Here is a 19,809-nt window from a genome sequence, read left to right as displayed (position 1 = left end):
TCTCTGATATTCCCACCAATCTATTCTGTCTGTAATAAATTTCAAAGCAGGCTTTTAGTTATATTATCTTTTCTATATTACATTCATTTAAATTTATGTTAACTTTCTTTCTTTTCATATTTTATATTATAATTATAATTATTTCCTGTTAAACTTACAAACATATAATTGCATTAAGCCTTTTAAAATTTTTTTTTTTTTGCATTTTAGAATGTCTGTTACATTCTAATTCTATTGTAAGAGAGACGTTGAAAAGAATATATTTGAAGCTAATTAAAAACATTCTAAATCGTTGCATTTTGAAATATAGTAAATTCTTTAAAGTTATTTTTCTCTATATAATTAATATATGATGATATATATAGTATAATATTTTTCCCAACATTTCTAATTAATAAATTAAAGACATATTATTCAAAATTAGGATGACATAGGTATTTCTTGAGTTTGAATAAATTTCTCTAGTTTCTCAGCATCATCAAATGTAAAAGTTTTATTTCCGATGGTAACCTTCATGTTTGCAGGATACATTAATCCAAACTTTGTACCTAATTCTCTTAGTTTTGGCCTCAATTCCAGCAACTTTTTCCTTTTTATCGCTGTGTTTTTAGCAAAATCAGGAACAAAGTGGATATAAGCATCTTGATATTTAAGACCTTTATTTTGCTTTGCTAGTTGAAGTATTTCTAAGACCTGTTGGTGGCGCAATAGTTTGAATATAAATGGTCTTGGTCCGTGTTGATTTTCTCCTCTCTTCATAGGCACTCTATGTGCTCTTTCTACCTCTATGGGATATTTTGTTTTTATCGGAAGTAGTTTGGGTAACAGATTTTCAATAAAGACTACCGGATTTCCCTTTTCTGCTCCTTCTGGTAATCCAATCAAACGGACATTACTTCTTCTTTCTCGATTAGAATAATCTTCAATTTCTTTAGTAAGTATTTCTATTTTTTTTCTTTCTGTTCGACTGTAACTTGCTTCTTCTTCTACAAGCATCATTCTTTCTTCTAGATTATTTGACTTTAATTCCAGGAGATCCATTTTTTTGTTTAGCGTTGAAACGTCCTCTGATATATTCGTAACTTTTTTTGTTAAAACTGATAGCATTTCCTTTATTTCCTTTAGTTCTTTTATTACTTCTATATCTGTCATTTTTGAACCTGTCTCCTGTTCCGGTTTTGCTCTTTTGCTGCTACCAGCCAGCGCAAAGTCATTCTTGTTTTGTTTTCCTGTTGCCATCTTTTATCTTATCTTCTTTATTTAATCCAGGCTTTTTTTTTCTTATTTTTTTTAAAATTCTTTTAGACTTTTTGCAGACTTTCAAGGTCTTTTTCTTGGAGCTCACTTATTAGCCGACCTTCCTCATGCGCGTCCAAGCCACGCCCTCCATAAGTTCAGATATTAATTTATACCACTTAGCGGCTTGATGTCCTAGGAAGTCCGTTTGAAAAGAGAGGAATTGCAAGCTGTAATAATTTTTCAAATTACTTTGAAAATCACTCTGAATTGGCTCCCTAGTCATTAGTAGCGATATAGAAGCTTCCAATAAAGATAAAGAATTTGTAGTCCAAAAGGAAGTGAAACTATGATGGATAGGGGTAGGAGAAACAGAAAAGGGGCTGGAACAGTGGCGTAGCCAGATAGCCAGTTTTGGATGGGCCTGAGCCGAAAGTGGGTGGGTACAAAGTTTCCTCTCTGCCCTCACTCTTCCCAGCACCTTCAACTCAAAATAGAAATACTTAAGCTGACGAGTATCCCCGAGCTCTGTGAGCTGAAGACTTCCTCCAAAGATGGCCAGAATTCCCTTTTTTACCAAGCTTGACAGACAGCAGCACTCCTTGGGCCACCAATGCTGGCACCCTATATACACTTAGTTGTCAGTGGCTCAAGGATGCTTCCCTTGTCTGCTCTGGCCACCTCTGAGAGGTCCTCAGTGATGGGTCTTGGGATTCTCACCAGCTTTAGCAAGGGTCAGGGCTGGTGTTAGCATGCTGAGGCCCAGGGCAGAAAATAAAGACCTATCCTCCCTAAAATTCCCCCTCCTCTGCCTCCCTTCCAATCTCCCCACCTGCCATTAAAATCATATTAGTCCACTCTATCAGGCTCGAGTATTTTAGACCTCTTTAAAAACTAAAAAAATGTTATAGAGGCCTATGATGACCATGGGTGCCAATTGACCTGTATGTTCTTTGAAGATTATAGACATACAGTAGGGTACTTCTGAGGTCTGCTAGCCTGAATATCTAATAAATGCTTTAAGACCCTCTTTAGTTAATGTTCTAGTGCATTAAAATCATATTGACAGATCTCCACCAAATACAGAACAAGGCATAAGAAATTAGAAATAAAAATATGTAGACAAAAATTGAACTGGGAACCTTGGCATGTACTTCAACACTGGAGAAATAGAAAAAAATGTATTTTCTTTCTTACTGAATACAATAAAAGCACATCTGCTATGCACACTTTCCAAAGCTAATATATCCCATTTAAAACATTCAAATATAATGCTTTTTATACTTTTGTTGTCTGCTCATTTTATTCTTCCATCATATTGGTTTCAGTTTTTCTTTTCTGCTTTCCTGTCTGTCTTCTGCTAATTCTCTTTTAAGCAGCTTCTGTCCATTTTATCTTCTCTCGTTCTATTTCTTTACTACACTTGTCTCTGATATATAATCTTTCCATTTTAGATTTTTTTCTTTTCTGCCTGTCCACTCAAATTTCACCCTCTTTCTATCCCTTCTTTTTATTTTTCACATGCTTATCAAGTTTGATGCACTAGCTCTCCCATTCCCCATCTCACTTCTTCCCCAGCCTTCATTCCCTTCTAACTTCATTACCATATTTCTACCCACTGGGATCACGATCATTTATATCTTTACCTTACCCCCCCTTCCTTGGCCTCTCCTACATGTTTCCACCATTCCCAGTGACCCTCTCTCTCCACCCTTCTAGCCCAAGTTCTGCTTCCTCTATCTTCCCTCCCCACTCTCATAGCCTGTTATCTTGTCCTTTCCAGCATATTCTTGTCTTTTCTGTCTCCTCTTGTGTCCCCTTCCCAGTAAGCCAGCATTTCTCCTTCTCTTCCCTCCCACCCATTTTCAGGCATCTGTCCCTCATGCCCTTCTGCCCCTGTATCCAATATCTCCCTCTTTTCCCCTCCTTCCATCTCTTGTGCATCTCTCCTTCAACTCAATGTTCATCATGTCTCCCTCTTTCTTCCCTCCTCTCTCTCTCCCTCTCATTATTTACTATCTCTATCTCTCTCTTTCTCCCCACAGTCTTGTTGTGGGTTGGGGGAGAGAGATGTTTAGACCAGTGGTGCATCTCTCCATCCCTTCTTCCCTCCCCCATGCAGCATCTCATGTCTTTTCGAAATCTGCCATAATTATAGTCACATGCCATAACTATAGCCACAATGCATTGCTTAGCTTAACAGAATCAGATCTTCCTACTTTAATTCAAGACTGATTTGCTAACCTTTCTTCTAAAGGACTAACCTTTTTGATGCTCATATAGACGGAGCTTTTGGCAAAATTGAACAGTATAAATGTTCTCTACCTGCTGCAACACCCAGAGATTCAACTAACCATTCTTCCACATAACAGTTGTTTCAGCAGTCATCTTCTGTTCAGTGATCTGAGCACCAGAGGATATAGTTAAGTAAATTATTCACACTTTTCTTACACATTGTTCAATTTGTTGGATTCTCTTATGTTTGCGGCTCTGTTTGCATTGTGCTCACATTACAAATTGTTGAACTATTAAAGAGAGGAGTGGGGAGGGGAATGTCAATAAGATACAAAACTATGATGACCAGAGTTGTAACATACTTTATTGTTGTAATACTGTGTAGTCATCAATAAAACTGTTGAAAGTAAACAAAACTTAGCTTACATTGGTTTATCTTAACAAACAAGGGTATTGGAGCTGAAAAGTTGTCCCTAACACCAACAGATGTTGACAGTAGGCCAGAAACTGGTAAAAACTCAGCCCCCATGGTGTCTCACAATATGTCCCTTCAACATAGTTTTTCTCAATTGCGCTGGTGTATTCTGGAACAGATTTCCACCACATTTGAAGGGGACAGACACACTTACCTGCTAAATCGTGAGAATTTTTGGATATTTTATCTTCGATCATATTCTCCTATAGGCTTGAATGAAAATGTGGATAAATGTTTTACCAGTTAATTTTAGGATCTGGTGGTCATTTCCTTACATGGGTCATTTGCTTACATGGGCTTTTCACATATATACAAAAAAGTTTTTTCTAAATTCTTTCTTTATTTTTTACAATTTTCATCCTTCATATTTTTTCTTTATTTAGTTATTTTTTTCATATATACATACTCTTAATTCTTGATCATGTTTGCCCCCCTGCGTGCTGCCGTTGTCTTGCGTCATCACGCAGTCTTAGGGCGTTGTCACGGCTGATTCCCCAAGGCGTTCTTAAATCCTGTAGACGCCATGTTGCTTTTTTTACTTCCAGTGTTGTTTGATTCGCACACGCTGTATAATTCTTTTTGACTTCTGACCGACAAGCTGAGAAATTCGTTGTCGGCTTTTTCACTTGGTTATTAATTTATTTGTATCCCGCTCCTGATGAAGACGCGAAATGGAGCGGTGGTGATATTTATATGGTTTGAGTGGTGATATTTATATGGTTTGAGTGGTGTTGTGTGTGTATGTGTTTGGGGTTTGAAATATTCCGGGACCCCGGAAGCATTTTGTAGTGTTGGTGCTCTATTATTCATAGCAGCTTTGTTCATATGAGTGGTATTACTTGCATTTTAGTGTTTGCACTTTTGGCACCTTAGCATTTGCACTTTATTAAATGTCGGTATATTCATTTGATGTCCTAAGTTTCTTTGTTAGATTTTGCTGCTGTTAGAGATAGGAACCTTTGCACTGGCACTTTTTATAAGTATACAATCTTTTTATAGTATTTAACCTATCCATTTTAGGGTCTTTGCGCATTTGCACATTCTTTTCATACATTGTTCTTATATACCTTTAATATATTTGATATTTATTCAGTAAGAATTGTTAATTAGATGTTATGCACTAATTTATTAAAGTCAATGTATGTATTTATTAAAATTTAGAACCATGCATGTGTAAATTATCAATCGCATTTCACACACTTCACCTATTTATTATTAATTATTTATTGTGTTGGTTTAGTCTTTTAAGGGTTATTTGTTTGTGATGCCTTTATTCCCCCTTTCTCCTGAGTGTTAAGTCTGCAATTTTTCATTTGGAAGCATAACTATTTTGTTCACGGGGGATGATTATGGACTACATGATGTATGAGGCAACTCTCATTTAGACGTATGTCTGGTGCTAGTCACCTTTGAGATTTAGCCTGAGCCAGAGGTTTACATGATTCATGGTGGGCTCATACTGATGTCCTTTATTCTAACCCCATTGTTCTTCCAGGGAATAATTACATTGTCAGACTTTCCGTCTCAGGTTTAAGGAGGTTTAGCCAATTTTTCAGTAGTATCTTGGTTAGGTTTATATTGGCTATACAATTTAGGAGGGTTTTTCCTTTTTGCTTATTTTTAAAAGACCATTTTCAAGAAGAACCATCTGCTAACAGGGTGGGTATATCATAGTGCATAAATACAAAGTAAGAATCACAAACAGTCAAAAATATAAAAAAAAGCTCTCAAAGAAATGGCAACACTGATGGAGCTTAAACCACTCTCAATGCTCGTGCTCACTTGCACTTGATCTTCATGGGAGACCTCTGCTTTTTGTTGCCAAACCATGATTAAGCACTACACCTCTGCTGCAGCTTTCTACAATGGTTTCTTCTCGGTGACAGGGCATGGCTCAGACTGAAACTGGGTCTTTTTGTCAGTTTCTGGCTTCTTCCTGTCACAGAGGAAAGTATAAGAAAGCTTAAGACTATCTCACTGCCTGCACTATAAAAAGAAGTTAATGAAACTATATGTTTTTATTTTCAGTGATTGTCTTGCAGAAAACATATACTGTACTTACCATTTTTTTCCCCAAACCCTTTGAAAATTGATCTGTTTAGCATTTGTTTGCAAGATTTAAAAAGCAAATGAAAACAAACAAGCTTGTTCATAGTTTTGTAATCTATTTATGGGCTTAGACTTTAATATAAAACTGAGCTATAGGGAGAAAAATGTCAATTCTCTAGCCATTTTATGTTAATTCTGCCATGTATTGGAAAAGATAACTTGTTTAAAAGCTAGTCTTATATGAACTCAAAAATGAAACCACCAAACATTTTTTTAAATAGAATTCAATATTTTTCTAATGCTCAGGCTAAAAGAGTTGATTGTGAAAGAAAGGAATGCTAAAGTGAAACTTGAAAGTCTTGTGAATCATTTGAGAGATGAATCCGAAAGACTTGGTAATGAGCTGACTCGGGTGAAAAGTAAAGAGGAGGAGCAGCAAAAGGCTCTAAGAGGTCTGGAAGAAACCTTATCAAAAATGGATACTCAAAGAGTACAGCAACAAGCCACAGAGGTATCATAATTATTAAAAAAAGGCATATGAGAATATAGTGGGTCTTGTCTATTGAAATCTCTAGAAAGGTCATTGGGGTTCTCCTTGTAACTGTTTTTCTTTGGGTATATATATGTCTCTCCAGAAGAGCTTTATAATTGGTAAATTTTGTTTCTTTGAAGACAAATAGATTTACTGAGTCTCAGGTAGATTACTGCAGTTGGCACTGAAGAGACAGGTTCTTAGAGAGTTTTCTGGAAAGGCCTAAAGGTCTTTTCTGCTCATATACAAAGTTCCTGTGCTGCAATGGCTCTGCAGCTCTCATTACTTTTTCTGTTTACTAGGGTTGCCTGATGCACCTTACATTTCACTAGGCCCATATTTGTGTTTTTACACATGGAAGATAATTTTATGATGGGATGCCTTGGCAGGAAAGACATAGGTTGTGCCTACTTTATAAAGGCAATACTTACAGTGGTTTGCAAAAGTCTGGAACAGATTGTTTGCAATGTGGAATTTCAGTATTGTTGACATTCATTTCATTTTTTTTTTTTAATTTGTGCTTTATTTAGTATTATTTTTGTGGCTTCCTGCATGAATCTGTAATTTGATTTCAGTCATAAATACATGTTACGCAAGAGTGTTTTCTTTTTTCTATACAGTTGAAACGAATCCAAGATGCTGAGCTAAAAGCCTCAGCTGCTCAGAAAGAAGCAGATTTACTCCGAATATCTGTTAAGCAACATAAAGAGAAAGTACAGCAGCTTCAAGAACTGTTTACATCAAGAGAGCAAGCACACAGGTATTACACGCAAGTCTGTGGTGCTGTGCCAGCATGTTCCTGAACGTTGAACTCTTGGGTATGGAGGGTCAGGGGAGGGATTCATAACTTCAGTTTCCTGGGCCAGGGTGGACCACATTCAGGAATAAGTTGGCATTGCAAGTGATACAAAATGCTGCAGCCAGATTGATTACAGCAACATCAACTGGCTGCCATTGGCATTTAGAGTACAATATAAGTTTGTGATGATCTGTTATTAATATTTCAAGAGTAAAGATGACCATTTATCAGCCCAAAAGATTGTTGTGCTCTGAAAATTCTGCTCTGTTAAAGGCCAATATTAATCCGAAATATGTAGAAACTAGGGCAATGACCTTTTGTTGTGCTGGGGTGAAATTATGGAATTTGCTGGTAGGGCAGTTAAGGAAATATGCTGACAGGAACTTTCAGAAAACTCCTCAAAATACAATTGTTTGTTAATGCTTTTTTATAGGGTCTGACTAGTCCTGATTGAAGATTAACTGTGAATTTAAATTCTGATGTTTGTCTCTCTTTTGTACTGCTTTCAAGTATTATGTACGTGGATATATTGTAAACCACCTAGGACTTAGACGGTATAGAAATTTTTAAAATAAATAAATAAAACACTTTACTCTCTCTCCATAAATGTGAATTTGCTTTATTGCATCTCTGGCCTAGAAATTAAATTTCTAATTCTGGAAAAACAGGATAAACATTGAGGTAACCAGATCTGAGCCCCCTAAATTACAGTCTGAGTTAGATCCCTCAAGCCAGAGGGACTTTTCCAGGATCTCTAAGACTCTCATTTTAGTTTTCCCACCCACTGACTCTCCATCCCCAGTACATTCTGACATTCTATACTTGGGGTTCGCATTCCTACCAGAAGAGACTTATCATCAGATAAATTTCATAAAATTGAATACAGTATGAAAAGCTTTAGAAACTTTCAGAGATTGGTTGTCCAGCAAATGTATGTTGATAAAAATGGAAACTCATGTGGCAATGTTTTACCTCAAAAAGCAAGAATGAACAGGGTTGTACACCCTATGAATGAGTGATACAGTCAAATTAATCACTTTTGATTGGATAGTACTGTCCACCAGGACAGAGTCCTGGAGAAAATTTATTTATTTATTAGGATGTATTTACCATCTTTATGAAGGAATTCACTCAAGGTGGTGTACAGCAAGAATAAGTCAAACATAAGCAATAGACAAATACAGCAGTAAAAATATTCAAATTACAATCAAAGTATGGTATAGTATGCTACATTATATTGACATAATATATGGTACAACATTTTAATTGCATAGGGTGTAAGCAAACATGGAGCATATAGATAAGATAGAATAACAGGAGTAAGAAAATAAGGGAACTAATTTAAAGAAGTTTTAAAGAAGTTTCATGTAGTCAAAATGGTGCTTGATAATTCTCAACTAGGGTAGGAGTGGATAAACATGCCTTGATATAGTATGTGCAGCCAGTGTTGCTCCTATGTGTGAATGTCAAGCAAGTTAGTTCTTTTATTAAAGGATTAAAGGATTGGTGAAAGAGCCAAGCTTTCTCGTACTTCTTGAAGTAGAGATAGTTTTATGTTAAGTGAAGCCTTTCGGGGATTGCATTCTAGAGTGTGGGAGCCACTCTGGAGAAGGCTTGCTGGGGGTTGTCACATCATGTGATGTCCTTTGGATAGGATGTGGTCAGGGATATCCCCTGGGAGGTCCTTAGTGACCTTGGAGTTGTGTAGAAGGAGATCCTGTTCTTTAAGTACACTGGACTATTTCTTTTGAGGGCCTTGAGGATCAGACAATGATTTTAAAATTTCACCCTATATTGTACTGGTAACCAGTGAAGTTTTTGCAAAACTGGTGCGATGTGGTTCATGTCACTTATAACCTTCTTGTAGTCTTGCTGCAACATTCTGAATCAATTGGAGCTGGTGCAGACCTTAGAGTGCATTATCCCAGGACAAGCAGGCAGCCTATTCTCAACATACGGGTGACGCCATCCACGGAGCCCTGATGCGAACAGCTTCGCAAGCCGATTTGCTTGCAGAACTTAGAAAGTTTGCGACTGCCGCACCGCGCATGCACGAGTGCCTTCCCGCCCATGCAAGGGTGCACGTCTCCTCAGTTTTCTGCGGAGCCGAGAAGTCTTGTTTTCGACGCTCTGTGCTAGTCTTAGTTCTAAACTTCATGCCTTCTCTCACCGCGGCTCGTGTTTTGTTATTTTTCAGGGTCGCTGTGTTTTTTGCGAGTTTTTCATTTCTTAAAAAAAAATAAAATAAAAAGACTTTAATTATATTTTTTTTGTCATGGTGGGGTCTGCTTTGCGGCCTCTGTCAGTGGTTTTCGATTTGCTGAGGCCATCTTTCCGTTTATGTCCAGTACGGTCACAGGCTTCAAGAAGTGTAGCCGTTGCTAGCGTGCGATCTCCCTCACTCACCCACATAGGTGGTGTATTCAGTGTTTGAGACCTGACCATCATCTGGATTCGTGTACTCGCTGTGCTACCCTTCAACCTCAAGCCCGCAAGCGTCGTCAAGTTCAGGTAGAGAAACTCTTTGGCGGTATGGATCCCCTTCCCCGGTCTCGACCTCTACCTCGCAACCGATCAAACTTCTTACCAGGGTTCTGCCTTCTGCCTTGACCTCGTCTTTGATCAAGCCTGCCTCGTTCGATGGGACCTCGTCCTCGAGTAAATCTGCTAAGTCTTCTCCTGACGAGATGCTTGCCTCGCTGCCTCCCTCAGGTCAGGTGCCAGCAGTGGTTATCAAGCTGCCTAAGAAGCATGTCTCCAAGTCGAAGAGTCGTTCTTCCTCTTCTTCCTTGGAGACCCTTGCTGCACCAAAAGTACCAGATCCTCCAGTCTCAGAGTCATGTTTGAGGCTCTGATACAGACCATTTTGGATTGTCAGTTGGGCAATATCCTTGCCAAAATACTCCTTCCTCAACTCTGCTTCCTGCAGTCCAGCCTGAGCACTCAGCAGTAACACCTGGAGTTGAGTCCTTGGCTAAGCCTCGAGCTGAATCTCCTCACTCTGTACAAGGAGTCGAGACCTTGGGAGTGCCTCGAGAGGATTCCATACTCTGTATGTAAGGAGTCGATTCTTTGCGAGTTTCTCGTCTGGAGCATAAGCACGCTATTCAAGGAGCCGAGTCCTTGCCAAGTGCCTCGAGATGCCTCGACATCAGGAGTTCAATCTCTTGTAGTCTCTCAATCTCGATTTCCAGCCTCTAGCCCTCGTTCCTTGCATAAGGCATCGCCCTTCCCGAGGCATAGGGCAAAGACTCCTCGACTTTCTTTTCAGCTAGACCTGCCTGGTTTGAGGCACAGTTCTCCACAACAGTCAAGACATCCATTGAGGCACAGATCCTCTTCTCGAGACATGCCTCATCTCTCTACACCTCGAGGCCATTCGAGGCTTTCTACTCTGAAGTCGAGGACGCCACCTCCATCTGCTTCTCCTGCGAGGGATTCTTCTCCCAGTGAGTCGTCTATACCTGCATATTCAGGTCTCAGGTGTGGGTACTCCAGGGAAGCTTTGCCCTCTTTCTCTGCTCTTTGAGGCACTTCGAGGTCACCTTCCCCTCGAGGTCAGCCTACCTTGGAACAGAAATCCTTCTCTTCTTTTCTACGTCAAATGAGTAAGGAACTCAAGATTAATTTGGACTCTGATTACAAATACACTACTAAGTATTTAGAAGAGATGGGTATGTCTCGACCTCCTGCGGAGTTTCTTAAAATATCCATTAATAGACTTCTTTCTCAAACTTTCAAGAGGAACCTTGAAACACCTTTTCCATTTCTGCTGTTCCAAGCAAGCTGGAATCCCGTTACAGAATGGTCCATTGCAAGGGTTTCGAGAAGTCTCAATTATCACATCAATCCCTTCTCGAGTCCTCTTTGAAAAGGAAAAACCCTTCCAAGGTTTATGCCACTGTCCCTCCTGGAAGAGAGGGCAGGACCATGGACAAGTTTGGTCGCCGTTTGTATCAGAATTCTCTGATGGCAACGAGGGTTTTGAATTACAATTTTATTTTCATTTCTTATTTCAAGCATTTGGTTGGCACACTGCCTGCATATTTCAAGTATGTTCCTCAAACCATCTTACAGGTTTTCAGAATACCATTACTACTCTGAATCAACTCTGCATGCATCTTCTTCAATCTTCCTATGATGCATTTGAGCTTTCCTCGAGGGTCACCGCCTTCTCAATGGCCATGCGCCAGCTTGCCTGGCTTCGCACTGTTGAAATGGATCCTAATCTACAGGATTGCCTCGCCAACATTCCTTGTTAAGGCAATGACTTGTTTGATGACTCCATCGAGGAGGCCACTAAGAAGTTGTCTGAACATGAGAAGTCATTTGCTTCCATCATTCGTCCTAAGCCTAAGTCTTCCACCTCTAAGAGCTTCAGGCCTCTGCCATCTTACTAGAGGCGTTTCCCACAGAGGACAGCTCCTTATACCAGAGCGCCTCCTAAAAATCAACCACAGCAACAGCAACAGAGGCAGCAGAAACCTCAAACTCCTGCTGCGCCTAAGGCCTCTCAGCCTTTTTGACCATCTAATACAGAGCATAACCTCCATCGTTCTGCTTCTGTCCTCTCCCCTTCCCATTGGAGATCGTCTCCATCTTTTTTACCAACGCTGGGAGGTCATTACATCAGACCTCTGAGTGCTGTCCATCAGGGAAGGATACTCTCTTCATTTCATCCAGGTTCCTCCAGATCTGCCTCCTTCCAATCCATCCCAGACCGCCCTTCTTCAGGAAGCTCAAGTTCTGCTACATCTCCGTGCCATCGAGGAAGTTCCCCTGGAACAGCAGAGCAGGGGTTTTTACTCCCGTTACTTCCTAGTTCCGAAGAAGACGGGCGATCTGCGACCCATTTTGGATCTCAGAGCCCTCAACAAATTTCTTGTCAGAGAGAAATTTCAGATGCTGTGGTCTGGCATCATTATACCCCCTTCTAGATCAGAACGATTGTTTATGTTCTCTAGATCTCAGAGAGGCTTACAGTCACATTCCCATTCATCCAGCCTCTCGATAGTTCCTTGATTGTGGGTGGGAAATCTGCATTCTCAGTACAGAGTGATGCCTTTAGGCCTGGCTTCGTCTCCAAGAGTGTTCACCAAGTGCCTAGTTGTAGTAGCAGTAGCTCTGCGGAACCATGGGCTCCAGGTATTCCTCTACCTGGATGACTGGCTCATCAAAGATTCAGAATGTAAAGGTGTTATTGAAGCGACCCTATGGACTACATGGTTCCTACAAAGTTTGGGGTTCGAAATCAGCCTTCCCAAATCCCAGCTGCAGCCCTCTCAGACTTTATAGTTCATCGGAGCTGTCCTGGACACTGACCGACTCAGAGCATTCCTTCCTCAACAACGTCAGGATGCTCTCATTCATCTCTGCCACAAAGTGTCTTCCTTGGCTACAATTTCAGCAAGACACATGATGGCTCTCCTAGGTCTCATGACCTCAACAGTTCACGTGACTCCTTTTGCCAGACTTCACCTCAGAATTCCTCAGTGGACCCTGGCATCTCAGTGGGCGCAGGCTTACAATCCACTCTCTCAACATATTACAGTAACTCCTTCATTGAGACAGTCTCTCCACTAGTGGATGCTCTCTTCCAGTCTCTCCAGAGGTTTACTGTTTCAAACATCCCCCTCATCAGAAGGTCCTCATGACAGATTCCTCGACCTACGCTTGGGGGGCTCATCTCGATGGTCTCTGTACTCAAGGCCACTGGTCCACCTTGGATCGTCAGTATCACATCAATCTGTTGGAACTCTGAGCGATTTTTAATGCTCTCAAAGCTTTTCAGCATCTTCTTCATGACCAGGTAGTCCTCATTCGGACAGACAACCAAGAAACCATGTACTACATCAACAAGCAAGGAGGATCTCTCCCTCTTTGTCAGGAAGCTCACAAGGTGTGGAACTGGGCAATCCATCACAACACCTTCCTGAAAGCATTCAAGGAGAGAAAAACTGTCTGGTGGACAAATTGAGTCATTTTCTGCAACCTCACGAATGGACACTCAATTCCTCGCCTCTTCAACACATTTTTTCTCAGTGGAGAACTCCTCAGATAGATCTCTTTGCATCTCCCCACAACAACAAACTGCCTCAGTTGTGTTCCAGGATATACACTCTCCTCATCGCCTCGAGGCAGATGCTTTCCTTCTGGAATGGATGAATCAGTTTCTCTATGTTTTCCCTCCATTTCCTGTGATTCTCAAGACTCTTGTCAAACTCAAACAGGAACATGCCACCATGATTCTGATAGCTCCTTGGTGGCCCAGACAACCCTGGTACTCCCTTCTACTTCAACTCAGCACCAGGGAGCCTCTACTTCTATCAGTATTTCCATCTGTGCTTAAACAGAGTCAGAGGACTCTGCTTCATCCCAACCTGCAGTCTCTACACCTGACAGCTTGGTACCTCTCAACTTAACTGCCACTCTACAGTTTTCACAATCTGTACAAGACATTTAGAGGCTTCTAGGAAGCCTACCAATAGACAATGCTCTAATCAGAAATGGACTAGATTTTCTGCTTGGTGCACAATTCATCACAAGGAGCCTCAATCTACCTCCAGTTTTGGATTGCCTGTTCCATTTATCTCAGTCCTCAAATCTACATCCATTCAAGTTCACCTCAGTGCAATTACTGCTTTTCATCAGCCTATCGAAGGGAAACCCCTTTCTGCTCATCCTGTGGTTTCCAGATTTATGAAAAGTCTTTTAAATGTCAAACCACCTTTCAAACCTCCAGTAGTTTGGGATTTCAATGTTGTTCTTGCTAAATTGATGAAGTCTCCTTTCGAACCAATGGATTTGACTCATCTTAAATATCTCATTTGGAAAGTGGTTTTTTTCATTGCTCTTACGTCCGCTCGCAGGGTCAGCGAGCTACAAGCTTTAGTAGTAGACCCACCTTTCACAGTATTCCATCATGACAAGGTTTTCCTCCATACTCATCCTAAATTCTTACCTAAAGTGGTTTCAGAATTTCATCTCAACCAATTGTACTTCCAGTGTTTTTTCCAAAGTCTCATTCTCATCCTGGAAAAGCAGCTCTTCATACTCTGGACTGTAAGCGTGCTTTGGCTTTCTACTTGCAACACACTCAATCACATAGATCTGCTCCTCAACTTTTTGTCTCCTTCGATCCAAACAAGTTGGGACATCTGATTTCCAAGCGCATCATCTCCAACTGGTTAGCAGCTTGCTTCTCTTTCTGCTATGCTCAGGCTGGACTGCATCTACAGAGTCGAGTCACAGCCCACAAAGTCAGAGCCATGGTGGCATCAGTAGCTTTCCTTAGATCTACTCCTATTGAGGACATCTGCAAAGCTGCCACTTGGTCCTCAGTTCATACATTCACCTCTCATTATTGTCTGGATACTTTTTCCAGACGGGATGGCCATTTTGACCAGGCAGTGTTACAAAATTTATTCTCCTGAATTGCCACCTCTCCCTCCATCCCATACTAGTTAGCTTAAATGTCACCCATATGTTGAGAATAGGCTGCCTGCTTGTCCTGGGATAAAGCACAGTTACTTACCGTAACAGGTGTTATCCAGGGACAGCAGGCAGGTATTTTCACAACCCACCTATCCCCGGGTTGGCTTCTCTGCTAGCTATCTGAACTGAGGAGATGCACGCCCTTCCGTGAGCAGGAAGGAACTCGCGCATGCTCGGTGTGGCAGTCGCAAACTTTCTAAGTTCTGCAAGCAAATCAGCTTGCGAAGTTGTCCGCATCAGGGCTCCGTGGATGACATCACCCACATGTTGAGAATAGCTACCTGCTGTCCCTGGATAACACCTGTTACGGTAAGTAACTGTGCTTTACCAGTAATCCAGTCTTGATATTATCATGGTGTGAGAGTTCTGTGTACATAGTATAACAGAGTTGGTGCCAATTTCCTGCAGTTTACCACACAGAAATACTGTTTTGTAAAGGACACACTGTAGACTTCACCCCTTACTAACATGTGAACAGCTGGGACTGAAATAAATTTGGCTGATGAAATGAGCATGCGATCTTGCACAGTGGTCCCGTTCTGGCCTTGTGGCAAAGAGGTAGATACACTAAACAGGATTGGTAAGACCGCGTGAGTCCGCTGCCATCCGATTCTTGGACGATTCTAAAAGAGCTATTGATGCTCTAAAAATTTGGCATGCAAATGATTTGCACAGAGGTTCATCGTAATCCCAGACACTCCCATCTGATTGATCGCTGTGAGAGACACTCTCACACAATCGCAGAGCCGGCAGGGGAAGCCTGAATAGCTGAGATGCAGGGGAAGCCCCAAAGAAGCTACTGCCACTCAGCTCTTTGGGGCAGGAAACTTTTTTTTAATTTAATGAGCACAGATGCTCCCCATACGCACACAATCTGCCCCATTAAAAAACAGAAAAAAAAGCCACCCACCCCCACTGTTGACAGCCCTCCTTGACATTTCACTGATGAACCTACATCAGGAACCGACTTCCTTCCCCCCTTCCAGACCAGTGAAAATCGGTAAGAGGGATCCCCACTCCCTCCTGCCATGGCAACTCCCCCCTTACCCCATAAGAAAAAATTAGCAGGAGGGAGGCCCCTCCCTCCTGCCATGGTGATGCCCCCGTGTGAGAGAAAATTGGCAGGAGGGATGCCCACTCCCTCCTGCCAATGAGGGCCCCCCAACTCTCCCCCTTCCCCCCCCCCAATAAAAAGGCAGGAGGGATGCCCCCCAAACATCCCTCCCAGTACCTTTTTCAGAAGTTTGTTTATTAAAAGTTTTAACCGCACTTCGTTTATTCAAATGCATGGTGTACAAAATATATTTTTAAAAAACAAGAAAGGAACGCCATGTAAGATAGGAAAGCAAAAGAAAAAAGAGACAATAAAAAGCACAAAAATTAAATCTAAAAACCTAAAAAAGGCAAATAATTTTGTTTAAATCTTGTTTAAATAGTTGCCAAAAAATACACCAGTCTTCCCATAAGTTGGAAAGGAGGAAGGAAGCACAGTCCCTTTGGTCAATCTAATTTCTGAATCTCTTCAGGAGTTGAAGTTGGAGGTTGAGCAATCAGATGTAGCAGAATGCTCTCTGAGTAGCACAAAGCCTCAGTTGTCATCTTTTCTTGATCATCTTGACATAGTCAAGATGCTCACAGACTACTGGGAGATGCCGGAAGGTCCTTTGAGAGTCGCTAGAGCCATGTCCAAGCTCTAGCTGATGGCAGACTCCTTTAACCAATGTTTTGTGTCCCCCCAAATGAATTCTTCAGTGGAACAGGTCACCAAACGCACTTCTCTCCCTAGTGATAGGGGGTAGAGTGGTGGTGCTGAAGGAAGCGCAGGACTAGAGAATGACACAGGGAAAAAATTTGTCCCCATCACCGCCCTGGCCCCGTGACCACTGTCATTGCCCCGTCCCCGTGACCACTGTCACTGCCCCGTCCCCGTGACCACTGTCCCCGCCCCCATCCCCGAGACTACTATCCCCGCAACAACCATACAAGCCTCAGTACTGCAATATTTCGCTTATTCCTTCCTTATAAATCAAAGTTCTGGCTGCTGAACTAGAGAAAGAGATGTTCAGCTGGCAGGGCTTTGTTTATAAATTTTTATCGACACAATTAATATACTACTTTATCCTAAAGCAAAAAAAATAAAATAAAATACAGGTGAGCACTTTTTCCTCCCTCACCGTTTCGGCGGGTTACCTGTGGCTAGCCACGAGTAACAGCCACCATGTCATTCTCTACGCAGGACCATAGAGTTGATTTTGTCCTCAAATGACTCCGACTCTGCAGCTGCCGTGCTGAAAGTGGTGGCAACCATTTCCTTTGTGGCCAGAACTTGTCATTCCTAAGCTCTGCCATGATCCTAAACTAAACTAAACTAAACCTTAGGTTTGTATACCGCATCTTCTCCGCAATTGTAGAGCTCGGCACTATAGTAATCGGGCTCAACACTATAGTAATCGGGGATCTTTCCTTTCTAATTCCAGGCGTAGATTATGTTGCGGATGCCCTTTATGATTTCTTCAGAGTGCTGAGCAAGCTCTTTGCATACTCCATTACAGCAGGTATGATGTTGTGGATCCAGCAGTGGTCCAGTGAATTAACATAGTAGATGATGGCAGATAAAGACCCGAATGGTCCATCCAGTTAAAGTTCCTCCTAAGACACAGAGTAAAACCCGGAAGGGAATGGACAAGGGTTGTGTTAGGAAAAATAGGGATGATTTGCAGGTTAACCACCAGGGGGAGCCTGAAATCTCCCAGGATCTCCTGGAAGAGCCTTATCTAGGTCGCCACAGGAGGAGCCCAAGAGCCACAGGCAGGTCTGCTGACTCAGGTAGAGTAGGGCGTGCCCCTGCAGTACAAAAGCCAGCACCTGAGCACAAGCAGGGAGGTAGGCTAGGGAGAAGGTTCAGACCTTTCTTCCCTGAGAGTCTCCTCGGGTCAAGCAGGGACGATACAGCCTCACCCATGGAGGTACAGGAGGCTGGTGAATTGCTGGAGGAAGTTCTTTCTGACACTGAACTTCCAATGGAACTTGACAACCTGCCTGAAGAAGTGAGTCCTACTGAGGAAGCCATGGAGGTTGGTCTTTCCACCAGCTGCAGATCCTAATTGGCAGAAACTGTGAGTGTGTTTTCAGCTTGCTTTGTTTGAGAGACTGTTTATTGAAGCTGAACCTTTTGGGATTTTGCTTTTCTTTTCTTTTGCTGTTTTTGCCTTTTTTGTGAAGCTGATAGTGTCTGATTTGGGAGAGGTTTGCTGTTACCTGGGAGGGCAATTTTGTAGGCTATATGATAGCTAATTGAAAGCAAACCTAAGGCACTCTCCATTGCCTGGCAGTGCAGTGAAAGGCTGCCAGAGGCTTCACTTTGAAGCACTGAAAATAGGGTATCCAGTGCCTTAAACCCTATTGTTTTTTTTGTGATGAACTGAATATCCTGCTTAGGAGCAGGCTGATTTGAATACTGAGGTGAGCACAAACCTCAGAGGTGTGAAAAAGAAAAAACACTTTGGAACTTTATGTTTGAACTGTTTATTACTCTTACTTTTGAATTTGAACTGTTTGAAGTTGGATGTTCTACTTACCTGTTCTGTGGAACTCATAATTATCCTGACTTTGATGCTTGGGAAGGAATAAAACTGAAGCATTCTGATTTGGAACCTTTTGAGAGGATTGTGATTTTTGTTTCTTTTGATGGTGTCAGTCCAAGCCTGCAGGGTGACTCCAGTCCGGGTCACACGCTAGTGCTATTGTTTTTGTAACCACTGAGGGGCGCTGTTGAGTCTCGCTCAGACCACAGTCCTGGTTACAATATTGAACTAGGCCAGTTACTGGGCAGACTTGCACGGTCTCTATGGTGACCCTGAGTAGGCTATCTTTCAGAAAACCATTGCTGTTTGATAAGTCTAGATGACCTCATGGCTAGTGTTCATGCCCCTAAACTAAAATGCTTGCCAGACAGCAGGCCCCGGTCCTCTAGAGGTCTGGGGCAACCTAGCTTTCATCCCTTCAGACATTCCCATCAGTACTATGAACATAAGAATTGCCGCTACTGGGTCAGACCAGTGATTCATCATGCCCAGCAGTCTGCTCACACGGTGGCCCTCTGGTCAAAGAATAGCGCCCTAACTGAGACTAGCCCTACCTGCGTACGTTCCGGTTCAGCAGGAACTTGTCCAACTTTGTCTTGAATCCCTGGAAGGTGTTTTCCCCTATGACAGACTACGGAACAGCGTTTCAGTTTTCTATCACTCTCTAGGTGAAGAAGAACTTCCTTTTCCTTAGCAAAGCAGCAGATGAATCCAGAGACCAATGGGATACCTCACATCTACCAGCAGGTGGAGATAGAGAAACTGATTAACAGGTGTACTTATTTGCTGGCACTCCTCTTGTCTCATCAGTATTCTCTATCTCCAAGCAGGTGGAAGTCGCTATTCAACTAGCTCCTGGATTCTGGCTGTGACTAGAACTTTATTGCCTCCTTTGAGGTTTTCTCTTCAGTGAGACTGCCATTCTATTTCTCCTGTTGAGATTTTTCTCTTCAGTGAGATAGGGGTGTCTGGCTAAATGGTGCTGACTTTAGAGGTTACACTTGGGCCCCCCCTTGTCCCTGCCTCACCCTCCCTCCAATGATAGAGGGTTTAATTTGGTCTCTAATTTTTTTCTTCTTTCCCTTATAAAAAAAAAAAAAAAAAAATGAAAGAGACCTACCTTATGCATGGGCCCTTCCTGTGTGGCTCGGCCGGTGTCTGCCGGCGTCTGCCAGCCCTGCTGACAAGGTTGTGAGTATTTCTTTTTGTGTATTTCAACTGTGGTTTATATTTCTTAGTGAGTTTTTGTTTTTGCAATTATCTTGGAACTGCAGGGTTTGGTTGATGTCCTGAGTTCTGTGGGTTGTAAATTCTGTGGAAACTACGGCTGTGCAGTCGCGTGGTTCGCCACCTTGATTATTTATTTCTGACTCACTGCACTTGGGACAGTTCGCTCGTGTTTGAC

At 41.9% G+C, this 19,809-nt stretch overlaps 1 protein-coding gene across 6 annotated transcripts in view; it reads left to right on the top strand.

The window, feature by feature from the left end:
* Positions 1-19,809, top strand: part of LRRCC1 (leucine rich repeat and coiled-coil centrosomal protein 1) — a 148,637-nt gene that overhangs the window by 50,950 nt on the left and 77,878 nt on the right. For all 6 annotated transcript variants that reach the window (XM_033934347.1, XM_033934342.1, XM_033934344.1 and 3 more), the window contains 2 exons: positions 6,302-6,506; positions 7,148-7,287. In XM_033934347.1, coding sequence (XP_033790238.1) covers positions 6,302-6,506; positions 7,148-7,287 — 345 coding nt within the window. The remainder of the gene's footprint in view (positions 1-6,301; positions 6,507-7,147; positions 7,288-19,809) is intronic.

The sequence above is a fragment of the Geotrypetes seraphini genome, chromosome 2 (genome assembly GCF_902459505.1).
Source record: "Geotrypetes seraphini chromosome 2, aGeoSer1.1, whole genome shotgun sequence".
NCBI lineage: Eukaryota > Metazoa > Chordata > Amphibia > Gymnophiona > Dermophiidae > Geotrypetes > Geotrypetes seraphini.
This window is presented reverse-complemented; position numbering and strand designations above follow the sequence as displayed.